A 23895-nucleotide genomic window follows, 5' to 3' on the forward strand; every position below is an offset into this window, starting at 1 on the left:
TCTTGTTTATGGTAGGGGAGATCCCCCACAAGTGCGTAGCAGTGAGTTCATCTCGGGCTTCTACAAATTTAGAAATCAACATGTCCATGGGAGATCAAGAGGATACATTTATGAAGGGGGATTTACTTTATTCAAAATACTTAAATAATGTTTAAAAAGCAAGATACGACCTCCAACTATTCAAAATTCGAGCGTACTCCTCCCTCAAAGGCCGGCAACGTACCCACTAAAAATGATTGTTTATGGGCTGCTATGACTGCTCTTTTTGGGCGTCCCGCTCGTTTCCCGCCCTATTATATATTTAAAAAAAAGATTCTATTTAAACTCAAACAGAAAATATCATTATTCATATCGTTATGAAAGTCAACAGACAAGATGTTAAATTGATTGACTACATTTATACAATTTATATTAAGTCTCGAACCCAACTAAAAAACTAAACCAAAGCAGGGCTATCAAATTATTTAATAAAAACTTTAGGGGTTTTAATCGATATTTATGGGAATTTGAGGTTGGTTCTTGAAAGAACATTCTGTAAAGTTGGCATCATATCAATGCCTGTTTTACGCCCAAACCCAATAACCTATCTCAATCCATATTATATATAATAACCAATCGACGGATTGTAATAGCCATCTGTCAATACAAGCTATCCATGATAGGTCGAATCGGTGTATATGCATAGACCTTTGTATGAAAATGACAGTTCAACTGTGCCAATATCCTATCTTAAGTTTTTAACTTACACCAGTTTCTATCATAATTAAAAAGCTATTTGATATGTTCCAAACACAGACAAGTATATTTTAATTTTATGTTTACGGTTTTATTTACTTTATTTGGTTATATAAATATGAGTGTAAAGAGCGGAGAGATTGCATTCTATCCGTCGCCAAAATTGGATTGTCTTCGTAGGGTTTGGTTATCAGGATACAGATAGGAGATCGATCGACTGTCACGGTCTGATCTGTGATTGTTATCAATTGGTGATTGTGGATTAATTACTGGGTTCGGGCGTAAAACCCTTGATTCAAAAAGAATATTTTGTAATATTGATCCAAACTTCAATTCCTACTAGCAAATTATATACTTAATGTTCGCCACCAATATTATAAACATTAAATTAAATAAACTACAATACACCAAGAAGTTTTGCATATAATCTCGGAACGTAAGAAGAATATTTTGCAGAGACACGCTTAGCCATAAATATTTTTACAATCTAGGCTAGATCTCGATTCAATTACCAAGTTTGAACACTTAATATAACTTTTGAAATTTTAATAATAATCTAGTGGCAGTATTGCAACCGTCGCTAGTATTTTATGGAGTAGGTATTTTTTTATTATCGGATGTTATGTAATACCATAACATAACCATGGAAAATGCCACGAGCATATTTAAGAATTATTGCACTCTTTGAAGGCTAAGTATGGTTGGGAATTACTTCAGAAGGCAAAAACTGGCTTAAATAAAGCTCAATTGTAGAAGGAGGAACTCTTTGACGATGTTAATTAAAAATCAGTCTATTCGCGAGCTGTGACTATTGACATTTTTGGATTTTGACAGCTCAAAATTGTCAACCACACAATAAAAGTAATTTATTATATTGTTTTCGTTATTATATATACAACTTTCGCCCGAACCCGGTACTTAATCCACTACCTCAGATTGAAAACAATCTGAGATCAGACCGTGACAGTCGATTGATCTCCTATCCCAATAACCAAACTCTACGAAGGCAATCCATTTTTGGCGACGGATAGAATGCAATCTTAAAATAGGATGTTAGCACAATTGAACTGTCATTTTCATACAAATATCCGTTATTACAATCCGTCGTTTGTTTATTGGCACACTTTTATCAATATTTGGATTAAGATGTCTTTCTCAGATGGTCAAAAATGGATTGAGATTGGTTATTGTGTTTGGGCGTTTATTGATACAAAGAGTCCCGAAAGTTGTGCTATATTGCAAGCTACTTAGCAAGCATGGATCTGGTCTGGTCTTCTTGTCCTCACATGTGTAATGTTTGAGAGGAAAAATAAAATAAATATACTTTAGTAAATGATTAAGTATTTTCAGTGCCTGTACCCAAGCTCACCGCGTGTGCTTGATGTGAAAAATATTTAAATTGACGGATAGCTTTATGGTTTCCAATCAATGGCGTGGTTAGCGTCGCCAGCACCTGTTACGGTACCTTTTTGAATATTTTGCGGTGTTTGACGCTTAAAATGTGTATAAAACCATTTATCATTGGAGGAAAAACATTGCATACTTGTCAATCTAGTGATGCGATGTTATTCCTCAATTATTTTACATTTCTAACTCCAGAATACAAAACCCGGAAATTTTGCTTAAATTTTTTGGTTGTTAAGTTTTTAAGAGCCAAGAGTAGAAGAAATACAGATGAACTATCGGAAATAATCTCTCAATGTAGCTAATTTTAGCAGTTAAAAATACAACTTTTACAGTTATGATGAAAAATCAATAGTTTTTAATTTGATTTCAGCGCCATCTGGCTGCACACTTTGGTACTACTATAATCAAATTAAGTTTAAATTCACAGAATATAGATGACGCTTTACTAAAGTTTTGTTTCTTTTCAGGTATGCTGACGAACCTATTTCTCGGTGATTGGTAAGATAATGGAAATAAACGCAATGATGATCATAAATTTAATTAAATAATAGCTTAATAAAACTTTACGTATAAAATGAAATTACATTATTTTATTAATGGAAGAAGCGTAGACATTTTACTTATATGCAATAATTAAACAACACTGTAGTAGATATCAAATTTAAATATATAGTAAACAAATTTCTAATTAGTAATAGAAGGTAAATTTACAAGCTGTCATTGAAAAAGAATCGCAGATTATGTTACTGCGTAAAAAGATAAGATTATCCAACTGTCAAATTTCCCGCCATTAAGCAAGCCATCAAACGCAGACTAGGGTGAAATGATAAATATGACCTGTCATCTGCGAGGTCATAAAACGCAGGGTCACTCAGGGCTGCCATGACATAATTCTAATAATAGTTATCAAAAATAACATTAGTTTTTAATTCAAGATATTCTTTTTTTCATTTTTTATATTTACTGACTGAAATTATTTTACTACCATTGAATATGAATTACTTAAAGTTCTATGTTGCCCAAATGGGGCAAAGGGAAACCATCCTGAGCAGCTCTCTTAGTTTCACACCACGTCATTCCTTCGCCTTTAAAATGCTTCGTTAACAGCTCTGATACGTTTCCTTTGGCATTGATTCCAGTCAAGGGCTTGAAATACAAAAATAGATTTCCGTCAAATATATCTGAATTTCAATTTAAATTCATGGTTACTCAATAGTTTGTAGGTACATAATGAATTCAAGCCTCCACTAGATAACATGGTCAAATACAGAACATAAACATTTTCGTCTCTTATTCCCAAGGCTCGAAATCAGCAGAATTTTTCCAAACCGCTTCAAGTTCAGAGCACCTCTCATTGAAATTCTTCACAAATATAACAGAATAAACATTTACCCAGAGCTCGATTTAGTAGGAGGCTGAACGATTAAAAAGAAGCATTGATATCTGATACCTAATCCACTGTTTTGCTAGTAATTTTTTTAACATATCATAATTTATTCAATAATATAAGTTCACCATAAATGTCAATTATACAAATTCTTCAGCTATGTTTTATTTATAGATTATAGTACGCTATGTATTATATATAGGCCATTACCTTTTTAGGGTCATTAATATTCTACTGTCATCCCTAAGCCATAAAATGCAGGGCGCTGCTCATTGGCTATTATTATCTATGCTCATGACTGCTTTTGATATTAATTTATTATTATAGACTAGAGGACACTTAGGTATCTGTGGTTGGTTTTTGGCAAAATGGCCGATGACGGCGAAAAAATGGCGGGCTGAGCTAATGCATTGATTTAATTTTATAGAATAATTTTTCCACAAGATTTTTACCACGAACATCGTTTCATATTAATATGATTTTACATATACTACCTTTTTAGTATATTTGGGACATTTTGCTTTACTTTTGTTTGCTTTTCCGGAATCGTTCTTTTCATAAAAACCTGCTTTAGTCTTCAGTAGACTTCCAGTTTTCCGCTGAGCAAGATAATCTACATATATTAATTGAGTTCTTGGAAATCCTAGCATTCTTCAATAACAACGAATATGAAAATATAATTAGATATTTATAATTAGTATTGTGATTCTTTTTAGCACTTATGTTTATATCAAGTGCATTGTTACACAACACATATACACATTGTGATGGCTAACAATTTACTACAAGCACATAAAATACAGTAAATAATACACACAAAACACAGTTCCTCCATATACTTTATTGTAGATAAATTATATAATAACACAGAACATAATTCGATGACTCAAATATATTTCAAAAAGAAACAGATTTTATCATATTTGAAGTTCATTACATGCCTTTGAAATTATAAAAATGTTTTAATAGCCTGAATAAAAACAAATTAAAACAAATGAAAATTATTTATTTGTGAATATAAAATCTGTACAAAATATATATTTTTTTAATTCAATTTAGATAATTTAAAAAATGCGTCAAATCTCTTGTCTAGACAAGATGGCGTCGCGTGGCATAGGTTATGTAAATGTCAAGATTTTTTACACGGTAAATTTATATATAGTTTGTGAAAAAATTAAACACCAACATAATATTACTTGTTATTGGCGAAGTCATGTTTCAATAACACATTTTTTCGTACTGTCAAATAATAATTAATCATTATTTTTTCACGGAAAACGTCGGTGATTTTCCCAAATCACAGCTGGCAAATCACCATTAGGTGTGGCCATAACGATGATTTCAATTTTTGTAATTTTATACGTAAATGACTTTTCGATAACACGATTTTTATTACGAAAACATAAATATTACGTCTGTTATAATGTACTACTTTTAGAAAAAAATTTTTAATGATTATTTGCGTGAAATATTGTAATTAATATTCATTTGATACTTAATATATTTTAATAATTTGATGATTAAGTGGTAAAATAATATAAGATTTGATTATAATAATAGTGTAACTGCTATTCTTTATTTGAAGACAAATTTGTGGCAGAATATGCGAAGTATAGATCGTTATTATTATAACTATAACAAGATTGATGCGATACGATGTAGGTATAAGTTCAATGTCCTATAACCCCTAGATTGGGCAGACGGCCCCCACAGTCGGTCCCCATTGCTCTCTTGAGCCTCGTATTTGGACTCGCTCCACGTCTTTCCGACTCTCTTTGCCTCTTCTCCATCTATGACGCCAGGTTTGCTTGGGCACTCTTTCGTTGCGGGTTCCAATCATGCACTAGCTTGGAGATATTGTCTTCGGACTGTTTCTTACTACGTACTTACGTACTTCGGTCCACTTGCCTCGCTTGATCTGCTGGCAGATAGGGGGAACCAAGAAGAAAGTGTATTATAATATTCCTTTAAGAACAAAGTGTATTATAATATTTAATAATATTTTTTATTTATTTATTGAGAACGATTTACAGCTTATTACTAACCCACTTACTACTTTGTTCTTTTTACGCCATTAATAAATATTTATATGGCCGACAACACACTCGCCATCGTCTGCCTTCGAAAAATCTACGTTCCATTCATAGTGACATGTTCAAACTATCGTAAATTTTTGCAACGTAACCGATCTAAGTTTTCCGATAAACCAATCAATTATCCACTGTGTCAGCCATTGGGCTCGTTTAGTGAATATCCAGTCATTATGAGGAAAATTGTCTCCCATGGCGGATCTGATACAGGCGTGGCAGACTAATGAAGTGTAAGGGTGGGGCTTCATGCCCTCTTTTACGGAATCACTTGGTTATTAAAGCACATTTCATGACATCTACGTTTTATTTAAGCCAACTGATATTACTCTCAGCTGCCATTGTATGTTACAGAGCATAAATTAACAATATCATTGACAAATCAGTGTAAAGTGCCACATACTTTTCTTGGCCGGTAAGAGCGTCGCTGTTATGTGTACCTTTCATTTCATTGCCTCGCTTGACATATTTATTTAAGTTATTTATTAACACTTCGTTACATTTCATTTTCGATGTTGATTCGAATTTTTCGATTTTGCCATCACAATATCTACAGGCAGTTTTTGAAAACCGCATAGATTTTTTTATAGAACAGAAGGCAAACGGATACCGCTATCTGTCTCTTATGTATCTCGTATTTGCGTGGTTGACATATAAGCCCACCCTAAGCAATGACAAGAAAAACGATGGAATAGTGCTGGCTCATAACTTTAACAATTGAAAAGTTTAGTTTACTTAGACTTTATTAGCTTAAAAAGCTTTTGTTGAATCTATTAAACGATATAACAATACTTTAATATACTTTTACAGTACAAATAAAGTGTTATTGAGATTATCTGTACATATGACATTAGCGCGTTATGAAGTAAAATATATTTCTTAATAATCATTATATTATGAAAAATTTCGAATATTGATTTGCATACGTATCTGTCGATTTAACTAATTTGTGACACAATACTGTCCAGATTAGTTGAATCGACAATGATGTCACTTGTAATTTCCATGCCTGTCATTCATAAATATGTCAAGGCGGAAAGACTTTAGTTTTGAAATTTAAATCTTGTGCCAATTTGTTTAAGGATAAATATATAGAACTATAGACCAATATCTTTCTTGAGTGTCGAATGGCTTCTTAGTTCTCAACTCCTAAGCGCGATGGTTTTTTTAAAAGTGTCAGTACAATCATCAGTTTATACTAAGACTAGCGACCCGCCCAGGCTTCGCACGGGTGCAATGCTGATACTAAATACACTACAGAAAATCTGTGAACGTTGTATATAAAAATGTGGGTTCTCTTATGGATAATAAGAGATAGACATATACCATCATACCGGACTTTTCTGTAGACCTTTTCAATGTGTACAATACTTAGTACATTATTTTGATAAAACTCGTAGGGTTCAGCCTGCGTTTTCAATGTAAGCGGAAAAAATGTAATTATTTACGACATCACATTAGAAACCTCATGAATAACAGTACTTCTCCACTATTTAATGGATGTTATTATACATAACACTCATATCATGACATATTAAACCTCTTGAATCATTCTATCTATTAAAAAAACCGCATGAAAATCCGTTGCGTAGTTTCAAAGATTTAAGCATACAAAGGGATATAGGGACCGAGAAAGCGACTTTGTTTTATAATATGTAGTGATGATAAAGTAAGGCTAAGCCTTAAGAGGTATTGTCATACCTAATAATATAATTAATAATAATAATATAAACCTAATCCGGCAAATATGGCAATATTATTAGCAGATTTGATTAGATATAGTAATAAAATTACATCAAACCTAAAACTACATCTCTGAAGTATCTAAGATTATTCATTGTCTATAGGTTCATAGTTCGGATTCCTTGGATTCGAATCATAAGTTAACTATAAAACACTGTCTATTTATATATGAAAATTAAAATATCCCCGATTAAGGGTAAATATGTACTTGTATATTTAACAAATTAAGTGCATTTGAAGTATGTTTAGGTATTTATGGTTCGCCATAAGTATTGGTGTGATCTTGTCTAGAAATGCGTTTTGAAACTATAAATATAATTTGAAACGTAATAACGTAACGAAAAATAACCATCTCTAGTTTAGTGATTAATAAATAATCTTAAATATTTATTTTAAACTTCCGTCCGTAAATTTTGGCTAGATTTTTTACTTGTGAGTTATATTTCAGTGAATTTACATATCTACTCAAATGAAGAAACTACAATAAATAATGTTTAAAACGTTTGAAGTATGAAGATGGTACAGTTCGGTTCTAACTTCTAAGTTGATTAATATAATTGGTCAATTAAAAAAAAATCGGTTTTAGTAGGCATAGATTTATTAAATAAAATTCTCTATCATATATATTTCCATATGTCTGCGATTCGTCATACAATTATTAAAAACGAATATTTGAATTATATATTTTTTCTACAGATTTAATTATTATATTTACACACAGAGTACAAATAGTTGTATTATAATCTAAACGATATTTATTACATATTATAAATACAGATAAAAAAAAATTAAACAAATGCTGAAAGTGTAAATTTTTATCTATGCATAGATTAAAATTATACATTATGACGTATTTAATAATTATGAAAATAAATTACACACACAAAGCTATACAATAATGTAAAAACACAATTTATACAAATTCGGTACCAGAGATTATAGAACGAGATTCACCCCGCGAGGGCTTAACCCTAAGAAAATGGCGGATGCAGTACGCATGCGTACACAACGAGTCAATACTAACACATTTTACATTTCAAAAAGAATACTCTACAATACTATAAACATTAACACTGTAAAAAGAATGACAATCGATATTTGTATAATCTGTATTTATCGATAATCTGTATTTTTTATGCGCGATCTTTCTTGACACAATCACTGCCACACACAATTCTTGATGTTGAGTTTGCAACGCGTTTGGTAGTATGTCCAGACATAGCAGTAGTTTGTACGTACTGCTGTGACAGGACAATATATCAGACACGTGCTTTTGAGGTGATGTCGCTTCCCGTTTGAGGCAGCGTGGACGACCGCCGCGCCCCACTTTCTCCCGCATGCGCAGTCAACCACCCCCTCAATAGAAAACACCCTCAATCAGCTATCGATCTGGCAAAAATGTTAGGATATTCCTCTATTTAGGGGTTTTATCTGTCAAGATGAGGTAATGACCTCGATACCATGGATATTTTTATACCTACGCCCACTTCGAATCAGACATAAACAATTATATAGACAAAGAGAAGTTTTACTCACCACAAATAATAATTTATAGAAAAAGTTTGAAATAGATTATATTAAACGAATAATATTCCGTTCAACAATACGAGCTATTAAAATTGCCTGCAGTCTAGAAACCTGGGCGTAGAATTATACTTTTTAAACGAATACACAAAAATATTGATCTGCATTCGTTTAATTTTATCCCCTTTCGTAATGTGTTTTAATATAAATGAAATGTCAAATAATATTTATATTTCATTAAAAGTAACCTACAATATAATTTATGATTGAAGTAAGAGCTTCCCTCGAGGTCAACGAACTCTCCGTAACACGATCCAGGATGACTGTTCCATTTTTAAAGTTTTATATCAATTGTCAATAATATAAATGTCTATTTGTTTTTTTTCTATTTTACTTTTAATAATAAATCGTTTATTTGAAAAGAGGTTCTAAAAAAAATCGCATAAAGTAGACATGCAAATGTCATATTAATTATCATGACATAATAAACAGTTAATTATAATGTGAAAATTTATGGTACGTAATGGTATTTTTACCAATTATTTTGACGTAAATAGATATTACAGAGGTCGAAATAATATTTTTTTATATTATTTATCTATTTGTTTATTATAAAATAAGAAAAAGACCAGATTTTTCTCATGTAATCGTTTTAGACTGTAAAAACGTTATCAACTACTTTTCTCTAGAGGTTATGAAATTATTTCACTATGAAAATACATATTGTGATAGTGGTCGAAAACAACTAATTATACATATTTTGCCTTATCTTCTGCATATTTTATTTATTTAATGTAAAAGTGAATATATTTCATTGCTAAATATATTTAGTGATTGTAAATAATGTGATTTGATTGAATAACAACGCATTTAGGTACTGTAGTCAACATAAGGCTTTAGATTAACGTTATCTATTTCTATTCTCTACAGGTTATGGTCTTATTTGACGTAAATAGATATGACAAGAACTGGTTTTTATTTTTACATAATTTGTCTCATGTAAGACTTCTTCTATAGCATTTTTTTGAAGTGAAACTTCTTTAGAATCGTTGTGATTTCAAACCGGATGCAACGAAAAAGCGACAGTAAAAAGAGACAGAAACATTAATTCATATGATTTAACGTGGGAGAAAATGAGATAGATAAACTTCTTTCGAATCGTCGTGATTTCAAACCGGATGCAGCGGTAAAGAGAGACAGAAACATCAATTCATCATATGATTTAACGTGGGAGAAAATGAGATAGCAGGCATTATACAGCCTCTCTTTACTGCCGCTTTTTCATTTGATCGAATTTCAAACTTTCGATGTTTTAGTTTTTCCCAAATTAAAAATTTATATTAAACTTATAAATTAAAATTTATCATTAAAATATACTGTTTTAAAAGAACACACACATTAGATAATGGAAAATGATTAATTTATATATGATTAATAATAAAAAAAATGTTTTTGAAGGTTTCACTTCTACCATGTGTGAATTGCACATATGTTTTTTTTAATTATAAAATAAACCAGTGTAAATACTATTTTCCTTACTACGGCTGAATATATCCTTGTTTCAGAGTAATTTTCGCTTTAATATTGCCTTTAGCTAAAAATATTATACTGCAATCGGATTGGAACGATTTTTCTCAATATTTTTTTTAAATACATTCATTTATAAAATTCATACACACCTAATCTACATAGTAATAATAGTAATAAATAAATTAATACATACAACATTAAAACAAATTTAATAAGTTGGGTTCTTGAAGCCTTGTTGTATGTACAAAAAAACTTTAACGATTTTAAAACAAATGGTGACTTTCACCAGTATAATACGCGTAATAGAACTAATTTGAGTGTGCGACCAACCAGGCTCCAGAAGATAAACCACTCCTTATACGGAAATTGTATTTGTTTTTACAACAAACTCCCAAGCGAAATTAGAGAACTGTCACTAAATAAATTCAAAGCCCTTGTTAAAAATAAATAAATTAATAAAGCCTTTATAAATGTGACGAATAACTAAATGATCCTAATCCTTAGGATTGATTTGCTCCAGTTCAAACAATTTGTATTAAAAACTTGGCGATTGAAAAGAGTGGCGGAAAGTTTCTTGCCAGTTCTTCTTACCCGCTCTACGCCCTTGACTTGCGAACTGGTGGTAAATGTAAATTTACGATTAATTTAATTTGTTTTTCTTGACGTTCATAAGTGTACATGTTTACCTAAATAAATAAAGATATTATGACTATGCTGTGTTCATTTAACGCTGGTACATCCTCTCTGTATTCGTCAGGGAAAGCACCAGCTCTGGATACCGATACTATCTACCAGGCATCAACAATTTTTCATTACATTACATCAACAAAGCATTTAAAAGCTTTAAATTGTCCTATAAACATTTATTGTTCAGAAAAACCGTTATTTTTGATGGAAAAAGTAAGTGAAAGTGTTGGCACAGATTACTCGAATCGATTTGATCTGCTTTTAATTTGGAATCTATTGTTAGCGGACGATGGGATTGCACTGTCTAATAATTCATTGACACTACAAGATATTGCCTTAAAAGAATTAGTTTCTTTAATTGTAATTATTTTACGTAACGTCACGAAGATGTGCAACGTTTTTATGAAGAAAATGGAGATCGTTTAGTAGACATATTAGAAGACTGAAGTATTTCCGAACCATTTTGACTTAGGGTCCTTCAAGAACGTCTCAATTCTTCAAAGGCCGGCAATGCACTGCTTCTGGCATTGAGTGTCCATGTGCGGCGGTATTAATATCAGGAGTTTCCTGACAGTTTGCCACCTGCTCTATAAGAACCAATTCTTAATAGGCAGTTAACTCGCAAGCCCTCTGGCATAAAGTGTCCACGGGCGTGGTATCACGTCACATCAGATCAGCCTTCTCGCACGTTGGTCCCCTATAATAAAAAAACCCTCATATGCGATTTGACATTAAGTAAATGATTCATTTCTTTTTCCAAAAATATTGAATTGGTCAGGAGATGTACTTAGCCTAAGTGTAGACGATTAGGGTAACATTACTCTTTCGATACACAGAAGAAAAGCTTAGCTTAGCACTAAGTCTCGTTTGTGTCTCATCCTTAATCTTACCTGAAGACATAGTTCACTCACCATGGTTATTTTGCAGATATTGATTGTGTTTATAGACAGAACTACACACAACAAGAACACTGGGTTAAGATTCAAACGCTCAAAAAATTTAAAACATTTTTTTAAAGTAAATAGCAATATTAGATTATATTAAATTGTGACGTCTGGCAATCCAGAGAGCATTTTAATGCACTACACATACGTTGTGAAACGAGCTGCCAGTCCAGTTCTAAAACATTATATCAAAAAAAGCAATTGCGAAAAAAAGATCGCGGCGTTGTAGTCCACGGATAATGGTTTGCAATTAACTAAGACGCTTTCTCATTCAGGCTTTATTCCATAAGTCACAGACAAAGATCATTCTTTATATTATAAAATGCTAATTATTATTATATTGTAGTACACACTGAGGTAGGCATAAAGTCATATATCATTTACATTTATGTCTTATCTGTGGACATCTGTCACGGAGGGGTTGCTAGTTGCTACAATAGATTCTTATAAGATAAATTGAGGATGGCTACACTGATTTATTGCTTAACCCAGCTTAGGACTCTAGTGTCTACGCTCGAAAATTGTTTGTAAGTTTTATTACCGTAGAAAAAAGAAATATTTTGTTAAATCTACTAATGATTGTTGTTCAGTGCGATACACCAACCAACACTAGAATCATATTATGTATGTGTGAATAAGTGTAAGTATTTAAAATATTTAAAGAAAACACTTTTTTACTGGATTGAAGCTATGTATTATTATAAACTTTAAATAAATAATTTTACATAATTTTAAATTAATTCGACGTGGTAAAGCAATCACTCTGGTATCCAAGAGAATGAGACTAGATAACTGGGGCGCCCAAAACACGATGGCTAGAAGACAGCTCGACCTTGGAGTCATAACGGATCAGAAATGCCAATGATAGAACTCATTGGAGAAAGCCGAGGAAGGCCAGACATCCGGAAATACAAGACTTTTTTATTTATTTATTTTATACTTATTGTATTCTCATTCAGGTCAGAACATCAGATTTCTGCATCCATTCTTTTCATTCACTCGCCTGGCGTTGAAGATTTTCTGTCCAATTACGCCGGTTTTCCGCGATGTTTTCCGTCATTACTGTAATTGCACACTGAAAAATTCAGCCGCAGCCCATACACTGGAAACCTATATTTCCTAGATCACATAAAATAAAATAAAAATTTAAAAAAAAACAACAGCGCTCACAAACAGGCCTAGGCCTCAGATTTTTTAGTTCAATTGTTTTTTATAGACCTCCTGACCGTTGCAAACGGACAGGAGGCTCACCTGATGTTAAGTGGACACTGTCAGTAATAAGCAAGTGTTAACTGTTAAGGAATTATAATTGAAAATTAATCGTAAATTAATTTAATTGAGGACTTGAAATGAAGACTTGTTATAATAGGGCCTGCGAATCGTATTCGTATGACAATTTTATTTTATTGTCAAAGAGTAGTGCATATTTGGACAGCAAATAAGTAATCTTTTGTACATGAGTACATGACACACATTTAGTAGCCTTTTTTCGTCACAGGCAAGCCAGTTTTTCACAATATTTTCCTTCAACGTACGATCGACGAGCACCGGGACAGAAAGTCCCCAATTGAAGTCTTCACCAATCAACGCCCGATATTTTCCCGCCTCACTACTCGAGAAAAAACCACCAATCGTAGGTTTTGTCAATGAAACTATTATTTACAAAATCACATTAAATATACATCATTGTATATATTTTAAGTACTAATAATTTAAGATAATAATAATACAAATCATCTATTTATTAAATTACCTGAATTATAACAAACTTGTATTTATTGTAAAAACCACCGGATATTGTTGTACAAAGTATAAAGTATCACAGCCCAATCCGTTACTATGATTTGCTAGCGTCTCCGCAGGAACATTGAAGACAATTGTAAGGCATACAATAGAAGTGTTATTTATATATTCTAATTATTAAATCCAATAAGTATATATCAACTATTTCCATATAAACCAACCATAAATATTAATTATGGTAAATATAGCAACGTATTCATTATACAATTTTAGAAACCCTAACACATAATATGATCATGAAACAGAAATCTGAGACCGAAGAAGTTTGTATTGTTATTCGTTACCATTAATTATTGTACTTTGTTTTTTACACATCAAATTGTCAGAAAATTTGTAGTAACTTCATTAAATAATGATTGTCACAAAACTTAAAATACATTGTTCTAATTTTAATAATAATTTTATTACCATTAAATGACATTTTATCGATTCAAAATACATCTCTGTCTACTACAATAAGACCTGACATTTATTCACTTCTTAACTTAAATAATAATACGCCTTGCACAATTGATGGCAATTCGAACGAACGAATCCAGTGATTTGTAAATAAAAATCCCTCTAAACAAAAATTCCCATTCGGAATACCTGAAAATATAACCTTATCACAACACAGACACGCTCACACTCTCACAAATTGTATAATTAGTATTGGGATACATAATACATCGAGAGAATATTGTTAAATACTCAACGTCAGTCTAGAGAATTCGTACTAAACAATCGTTTTCGTGTGGCATATTTTTAAAGTCTTCACTCCTAACGCCTTTGAAGGATTAAAGGGAAGTGCGGGGGGGGGGCTAATGCTTAGAGCGCGGAGCACGCAGCGGTTTCAAAGATCGCGCCTTTCGGCAATCGGCATTATAAACAGCTATTTTGCCATTCGGCGCGGGCGACAGTCGGCATATTGTTTCAAAGTTTGTTTAATTCATATTAATGGAAACAAACCGTAATAGTACGATAAATTCAATAGCTCTCATTCTATATCTCATTTCGTCAACAAAATGGATATTAGACACCTCTAAGAAAAAAATTGAAAAAACATTTGGTGCAAAAAGTGTTTTTAATTAAATCTATACCTAACATAGAAGGAAAATTTTTCTTTTCCATCTAAAAAAAAATTGTATTAAATCTTTTTTGTTACCATTTGCCAACCTAAATGTAGTAGGTAATTAAGTAGGTGTTATTAGTCAAAAACTTTTCTGACATCAGCTTAGGCTCACATTTTTCAGCGCTTCTCCGTTATGAAAATCTTATAATTCAAAGAGCTACAGGTGCGATCTGCGCATTTTTTCTTTTTGAGTACAAAATAAAGATTACGAAATATGATTTATATCCCAAACTTTTTGCAACGAAGCAGGAAATCTGCTTCAAAGGTTTAATAAAATATAAATATATATATAATAAGCAATGTTAAAATTTACAAAATTAATTTCACAATATCGTGATTAAAATTACCCATAGACACAAAAGCTTGCAAAATTATTAGTTATTACATATTTCTTCCCGCCATAAGTTGCCGCCATTATATTTTAAGTAACTGTCATGGTTAAAGCCGCGCCTACACAATTCGCATCCAGGGACGCTCGCAAGTTATTGGAGGCGTGTGTGTCATCTAATGTGATTAAATATTTGCAATAGAAATATTATATTGCAAATAAACAACTTCAATACACAATGTACGTATTTATGGGGTTAAAAGTAACGACCTAGAACTTATTATTCTCCATTTAACATTCTACTTACTAAATATTATCTCAGTAATTTTAACGAATTTTGCCTGTAAATGAACTGCGATGTTAGATGTCCCTTTCAATGTGAAATTGATCTTTGTTATTAGGCTCTATGGTCAATGGTATTAATTATTGTCAAATAACAATTGTCATTGCTCATTAATATTCATACTTAAAAACAAAAGGATTTAACGGAAAAAAGATAATTTAAATAATTTTTAATAGATTATGGACAAATTCAAAGAAACAATTTATTAATATGAATGTGTATTATTGGATGTAAGATATTTGTTTTATGATAGAAATCTTACAACAAATAGGGACAACATTCTTTTTTCTAAATTGTTTATGGTTTTCGAACGCTCTTAGATAGCTTTTTTCTTGATTTTCGTTTGTTTTTATTTGAATAGAAAGCGTCTTGACGCGGATTATTCGCTGTCGCCGCGCTTATTGAAGCGTGATATTGTGTAATTTGTGGTTTCTGTGATTTAGTGATAAAATGATGGTGTATTCTAGCGGTGCGCTTGGAGGCTTGGAGATGGTGGACGGAGAATTGGCAGCTCATGTGTTGAGCGCACAGGCCGCTGCCCATGCTGCGGCTACGGCTGCTGCTCATCAGCAGCAACAACAGATTGCTGTTCAACAAATAAGTAAGTTTTCTTTACTTAAAACTGTGTACGTAAAAAATCCTTAAAACTACAAACTGGCATTTAGAGATAACATTTTTTTAGCATAGATTTCAAAGCTGAAAGCTTAAATTTTCAATTATAATGATTGGAGCAGAAGTATAGACTGGATTTATAATTAATTATAATATTTATACTTTATAATAAAAATTACTTTAAAATACTCATATTATGTTAGATTAAAATCAATTTTTATGTTTGTGTATTGCTGATGAGCAGTTGTTTTCTGGTTGGATTTCATGTAATAAAATCTATGTAATCATTATTTGGGAAAGTTATGTTAGTATAGAGAAATATTAAAAGTACTATTTTGTAAACTTCATTGAAGATCTAACTTAATCAGTACATCAGAAGACATAAATTTCTTTAACCTTATGCCTGGATGGAATGTTGTGAGAAGTGCTAACTTAGAGAACATTGAAAATGTATCATATTCTCATCAAATTTAGATAGATTTTTCCATGACTTAGTCTAGAATAAATTTTTATCTGGTAATATTTTTGCTTTAATAAATAATTTATGTTTATCACATTGCATTTAAATTGCATAACATATTCTATACTAGTCATTCAGAAATTTTTATTTAATAATTGCATAATTTTGCTACTATCATAGGAAAAAGTAAAAAGAAATGAAAAAGTCATTTTCAACTGTTTCTGTTAATGCAAAACTGTTTGTTTAGTGTGTATTAAAACTGTAATGGCTATGTGTACCAAGTCAAATTTAAACAATATGTTTTAAGCTTTCATGACACAAGCTGTAAAGGTCTTTTAATTTTCTTAATAATCCAATAAGGTTTAATTTGTTTCCACTGAGTACCTGAATATTCATAAAATTTATAGTTGTGTGAATAAATGATGAACAGTTAATCTAGAGTCAGGTTCACAGTCCTCTCATAGTTATGAGGTTGTTATACTGAACATGAGTTGGGTATTAAACTACATTCTTTGAAATATAATATGATCTTTTGTGTTGTAATTTGGGCTCTACCACAGGTTTTATTGCAAGTTTAATTTACTGCTACTTAAATTTGCTACCAAATACTTTTATTTCTTTGCAATAAGGTATATTTTTCAATGTAAAGAAATTTATTTGCAACAACAACATCAGACAGTTAAGTAAATATATATCTTGAAGCATTAATCTTTTTGTTATTAATGTTTGTATTGGCCCTTTTATGTACACATAACATTACCTATATGAGTAAATCATATTTAATTATGATGTACATTACATCATATCATATGATTCATATGATATCCTTTAAAGAAGTTCTTATTTGGGTAGTTCAATCTTTAAACAATAATTCTCAAATAATTTCAAGGCTTCATGGAAACATATCTGTGTAAATAATTGTATAAAAATCTTAGCACTTATCTCATTAAGTTGTAAGGTGACACTGTGTTCTTCCATCTTCAGAAAACTCCCCATCATCAGGCCGTTCAACCCCAGTTGCTACAAACACTGGTGGTACCACATCACCGTCACCAAGTAAACTGTTTGTTGGAGGGCTAAGCTGGCAGACCAGCTCTGAGAAGCTCAGGGAATACTTTGCTATGTTTGGAGCTGTCACAGATGTTCTCATCATGAAAGATCCTGTCACACAGGTAAGTTTTGGCAGTTTTCTTGGTGGATGTCAAAGATATTTTTGGTTTTGAGCAGGAAAACTATGACATTTTAGTAAAAATATATGAGTACTGTGTCTGAGTAATTTAACAGTTTTTTTAAGCATTTTTGGTTAGGATATTGTGATGAACTATTGTCAGTATATAAAATGTTTTTGTGGCTTGTTGGTCTATTAAAATATTTTTAAATAATACAAAATTTAAGTATCTTTAACAAGAGTTAAAGATAAAATTATAAATTGATGATAGGGCTTGTTTTGATTGTCATTTGCTTCTCAAAATTATGGTTTTGTATATCACATATGAAGGTTCTCCTTTTGATGGGTTGCTTCAGAGTTAACCTGCTCAAGGCTTTATGCTTTTAATAAAGTCAATATGTTTAACTTAAATTTTAATATTAGTCTATAATTAATAAGGTTTATGTTTAATTTATAATAACAATTTATTTATGCTAGGTCTTATAATCTGAAGAATCATCGTTTACCGCAAACATGAATATGACAGTCCCTATGATAAATAAAAGTTTTAAATAGTATATTAAATAATCAAATCTTTTTTTAAACTAATATATGACAATAATAAATAAAAAAAATTTGTAATATAACAGTTATGAAGGGACCACATTGATGATTATAAAGCAGTGTTAGTTTAGAGGTTAAGTGCGACTTTCTAACTTGGGGTCGTGGGTTCAGTGCAGGATTTTTCAGGAGAATTAATACTTGATAAAAAAATAAGTTTCGGTCTGATTTTTTGCATCAGTTTTGTGATAATTTTTCTAATGGGCATGATTATCAGCCATTTGTGATTTACCAATAATGCTGCAGTAGATATCTCATCCGGGTGAAGCCTTTTGGATGAACCCGGATGGATGTTTATCCCAGTTTCGTAATGTTAGGTACATTACGTGTTTAGGCAGTTCTTGTCGTAAAATTCAGTGTCATAAAATAAATAAGTATTATCAAAGAATTAAAAACCTTAGGTGTTTTTAGATACTCAACGCTGTCGTAAATGACTGCACACTCGTCAAAATGTACAAATGAAATTAAATATTTTTTTCAAAAAACAGTTTGTTGTATCAAGATGGCGTCCGAAACGCGGTCAGTGTATATTGAATGGGGGATATAGGGTGCGTGGTTGTATCATAAACCAAACTTTATTTCGATTTTCTGTGAGAATTTATCATATATTTATTTATTTTATCTTGAATTTTTTTATGTACGTAATCTGATGATGTTCAGTGATGCCAACTGTGTGTGTCCAGAATTTTTAAACCTCATGAACACTCAATGCCAACAAACGCATAACGCCCAAACCCAATAACGTATCGCAATCCATTTTTGACTATCTGAGATAGACATTTTAATCCAACATTGATAATAGTGTGACATTAACCAATCGACGGATTGTAATAGCCTTCTGTCGATACAAGCTATCCATGGTAGATCGGATCGGTGTATGTGGATAGACCTTTGTATGAAAATTACAGTTCAACTATGCCAATATCCTATCTTAAGATTTTAACTTACACCAGTTTTTTAAATTATTAAAAAGCTTTTTGATTTGTATTAAACATAGACAAGAATATTTTAATATTATTTTTACGGTTTTATTTACTTTATTTGGTTTATATTGATTATTAGCAAATGTTAGTGTAAAGAGCGAAGAGTTTGCATTCTATCCGTCGCCAAAAATGGATGGTATTCTCAGGGTTTGATTATTGGGTTACAAATCAATCGCCGGTAACGGTCTGATCTCAAATTGAAAACATTGTGGATTAATTATTGGTTTCGGGCGTTATTCGAATTGTTTCGGAAAGACTTCAGTGGGCAGCTGGTTCCACATGGTGGCGGCAAAAACTGACTTAGAAATGCTCAGTTGTGGAACGGTGGACATCGAGTGGAATTTCGTATTTTGCCTGGACGGGTTTCGGGACATAATTTTTTTTTATAAATATCAAATATTTACATGGAAGTTTTGTTTATGATACAGTAGACATAGTTGGGCTATACAGAGGCGGATTAACACTGGCATGCTAGACTCACTAACGTCGACATAGACTAAAACTATCTCTTTCTTCCGGTAATCCGTTAGTACCCAGTCTTTAGTTGGTATTGTAATACGTCCACTATTTTTTATCACATTTTACTAGATTTTTAGGTTGACACATGACATTGACAATTGACATCGAAGTTTTCATTTCTAATGTTCTCTAGCTTCGTTCTAAAAATAGTGGACCTATTTAAATTTGGAAAACGCGATTTAAACTTTTTTGTTAGTAATAGCTATTTCGTGTGTTTGAAATTAACAAAATTTAGTAATTAGTCTAGATAATTCAATGTAAATCTCTCCCAAGATGGTAGCGATACTGCTCGGTAGGTTTAGTCACGGTAACGAGCTAGTGATGTATGGGTTTAAGAGTATTTCAAATAGATTTTAACTGTACAATTTTCTAGCACTAACGGTACCCGACCATATTTTAGTTAAGACTAATCTAGTGTAACAGAACGCATGAACGTAATTCCTGTACAAAACCCTTGAATTACTCAAGTATACGTAGGTTGTGTTTTAGGTTGCCCTGTTTAGTTTGTCAATTGAAATCTAAATATCGTTTTTGTTTTGCAACTGATATTTTGATTTCTATGGCTGTACTTCAGCTCGAGTTCCATTGGTAGTTGTGTTTTTAATATATTTATTTTTTGCTGAGGGTAGTCTATAAAAACATCTACCCTCAATAGTAAAATTTGTCGAGAAACACTACCAACGGTACTCGGGCGCTCTGAAGTCATACTAATAGGAGGCCGCGCAGCGTTCGCGCGGCTTCGGTTTCATCACATTTCAGGAGGCCTCATCAGTAGACAAAGTGCTCGCCGTGCCGGTGCACACTCTGGACGGGAAACGCATCGACCCAAAACACGCCACGCCCAAATCTGCCCCGAAACCGACTAAAACAAAAAAGATATTCGTGGGCGGCGTCGGGCAAGACACTTCCGCGGAGGAGGTCCGAGCTTATTTCTCTCAATTCGGCCTCGTCGAAGACGCGGTGATGCTCATGGACCAGCAGACGAAGCGCCATCGCGGCTTCGGGTTCGTCACCTTCCATTCCGAGGAGGCGGTCGAGCGCGTCTGCGACATTCACTTCCACACGATTAAGAACAAGAAGGTGGAGTGTAAGCGCGCGCAGCCGAAGGAGGCGGTGGCCGCCACGCCCCTCGCCCTCGGCAAGAGATTGGTCCTTCGGCCCGGGCGCGGTCTGGTGTACGCGGGCGGCGTGGGCGCCGTGCCCACGGTGGGCGCCCACGCCTACCGCTACGCTCCGTACGCACTGCCCTCCGGCGCCACCGCGGCCACGGCGCTCGTGGCCCCGCCGGCCCCGGCCCCCGCCCCCGCCTTGCCGCAGTTCGGCGCCTCGTACTCCCTGGCCGGCGTCGACATGTCGTCCTTCCAGGGCATCGACTGGAGCGCGATGTACGGAGTGCCCATGTACATCTAGGCCGATCGAGCGACCCCACCCGCCTTCGTTTAGGTCGCGCTGCGATTTTTTTTTTCAAAAACGGTTCCTACTAAACTTGCCGAGTCGCGGCTCAGGTTAGGTTTTGAGCAATAATTGGCCCGACGCGGGACCCGACGCAAAGATTCGCATTTTTATTATTGTAAGGCGAAGATCTCAGTTTTATTTTGTTAGTTTGAAACTTGTTTTGTCTTGAATTTTATTCGTATTCGTAGTTTTAGTGCACGTTTGGCGATATTTGAGGATGGTGAATCTCGCAGCTGTGCAGCGGACGAGCGGACGACGCGCGACGCCGCGGCGGAACGATCAGTATTATATGAATCCGTGCCATTGCCACGCGTTGTGCCAAAACGTTTTTTTTTTATTTCGGAATGAGACCGGGGAGAATGGAAGGACCCTCGACCCAGTGTTGGAGACGGCATCGCTATTCGCATATAGGCCGCGACCCGCATTAAAGTGACGATTCTTCAGAAACGGAAACGTCCCGCCCCACGCCGGACGTCCCCGTGACGTCGCGCGGCGTCCGCCGCTCGCTCGCCACTTATACATATCTAACAGAAAAAGCAATCATTTGTACGCCATTTTATGATGTAGACGACGCTGTTCTGTCGTGATTTTTGAGAGCTGACATTAATTTTAGGTAAATTAGGTTGGCCAAATGTGGACGTGATTTAATTGGCACGGTTTGAATGTACCGCCTCAGTATTATAAGAGAAATTGTTGAATATTTTCAAGTAGCAATGCTCAATTTTCCCTATTATTTAGATTAAGCGATACATTTTGGCAACTGTTCCAGTTCCTCTGAGTACTTAATGAATCTCAATTATAACTCATATCTTAAAATTAAGTTTATTAAGAGGCTAAATATCTCAAAAATCACAACAAGTGACAATTGAATCGGACCGAATAGCGTTCGATAGGACCACACATGCGACGACACTCGATTCCATGCTTAAATTTTTTTGTAAAACTTTGAGGGTAGTACGTACATTTTGGAAGTACCCACATTTTTGTAGTTTTTTTTTCAAAGTGAGAAAATCGTTGTGTGTGGTCAAATGTCAAATAGCGTCATAGATAAGTAACGTGAATGCATACTAACACCTGTGTACGACAATAATAGAACAGCCGTAGACAATGCCTGCCTTTGCCTGCCTCCGACAGTCCGACATTACATGGTCCTTGCCCTATTTTTAATTTTTTAATGGTAAGTAATTTTTTTTTCGGGTGGAGGGTTCGAAAGAAAAGTTTGCTTAATTTTTGTGATTATAGCGTGTCTCTTTAAATTTGACGATGCTCTGGAGTCTATAGAACATGCGACCAGGTGTGGTTCTACATGATCTTGCCGGGTATCTTGCCTCTCTCAAAATGTATTCTAATATTCCTTTAAGAAAGCCTAGAAATTCTTAAAAGGCCGGCAATGCATTCGCGAGCCCTCTGGCATCTAGTGTCCATGGGTGGCGGTATCACTTAACATCAAGTGAGTCTCCTGCCTCCTGTTCTATAAAAAAAGTATATATATATCCTAAAATTCAATGGCAAAGCTTTTGTTTATTTATTGTTTAATTTAATTTGACAGTTTCTTGGACTCCAGGGTACCGCGTGCGTACTTAATTTCGTAGTTTAAGTAGTTAGAATCTAAAACTTAAAGCAATACTCGAATATTTATATTCTGTGATTAGAAAAGTATTATTAAAAAGACGAATTGATGGTTGTGTTCGTGCAATTCCTAGTTTTTAAGTCAAAATCTCCGGGACGTGGTCCTGCCAGTGATTACTTAGTACTTAGCCTTGAAATTGCTTTTCCCTAGCGGTAAATATTCACCCCAACCGGCACATCTTGAAAATCCAGGAGAAATTTTTGTTTATGGGGTAGAATTTCTGATACTCAAAGTTCAAAATGGATATTTGTCGTAAAGCGTAAATCTTGCCAGATTCCTCGGTATTAGAGTTGGTGACGCCAGGCAGAGGCAGGTGGCGAGAGTAGTCAAGTGCATGCGAAAGCTTTGTCGACCACATTCCTGCATAGGTCGACTTTCCGTAGCCCTGGTTTGGTTATAGATGCTGTTTTGACATTGACAGCTCAGTGTTAGAATTGGGTTATTGCGATGTCGGCAATCTGATATGGCAAATCCGGGCTATAGTTGGTATAAACGCGTATATACCCTTAGCAGTATTCTTATTGTAAGTAGGCTAGATTTTTTCAGAGATTATTCGCTCGCATTTTTATGTCGCCCAATAGCTATTGAAAAGAGTAAGAAAAGTAAAAAAAAATTGCCAATTGTTGGATTGGACGAATTTGCTGAATGTGGGTAGTCGGCATAAAAGTGTGACGGTACTTTTGCTTTGTTGGTTTAACTTTTGTATATTTTTATTTCACCCAAACTCTCAGTATTAAAGTTATTGTGACGTCGTTGCCCTCCGCGGTGACCCGCTGCGCGTCGTGCCAAAGTCATCGCCAGCGGTTCGCCCAAGAAACTGTACTTAATTTTTTTATACG

The 23895-nt window shown here is 33.7% G+C and overlaps 1 protein-coding gene across 2 annotated transcripts in view; it reads left to right on the top strand.

Moving 5' to 3' along the window:
• The window catches only part of LOC111000449 (RNA-binding protein Musashi homolog Rbp6), a 77304-nt gene extending 54436 nt beyond the window's left edge, over window positions 1–22868 (top strand). The window contains exons 1-4 of one of the 2 annotated variants that reach the window (XM_022269880.2): window positions 15432–15526; window positions 16097–16230; window positions 17686–17873; window positions 20698–22868. In XM_022269880.2, the coding sequence (XP_022125572.1) occupies window positions 16119–16230; window positions 17686–17873; window positions 20698–21381 (984 nt within the window). In that variant the 5' untranslated portion in view covers window positions 15432–15526; window positions 16097–16118 and the 3' untranslated portion in view covers window positions 21382–22868. Of the gene's footprint in view, window positions 1–15431; window positions 15527–16096; window positions 16231–17685; window positions 17874–20697 lie in introns of those variants that run through there. The other variant, XM_045633650.1, reaches the window with a different exon arrangement.
• The last annotated feature ends 1027 nt before the right edge of the window (window positions 22869–23895 follow it).

This window comes from Pieris rapae, chromosome 24 (assembly GCF_905147795.1).
Source record: "Pieris rapae chromosome 24, ilPieRapa1.1, whole genome shotgun sequence".
Lineage (NCBI taxonomy): Eukaryota > Metazoa > Arthropoda > Insecta > Lepidoptera > Pieridae > Pieris > Pieris rapae.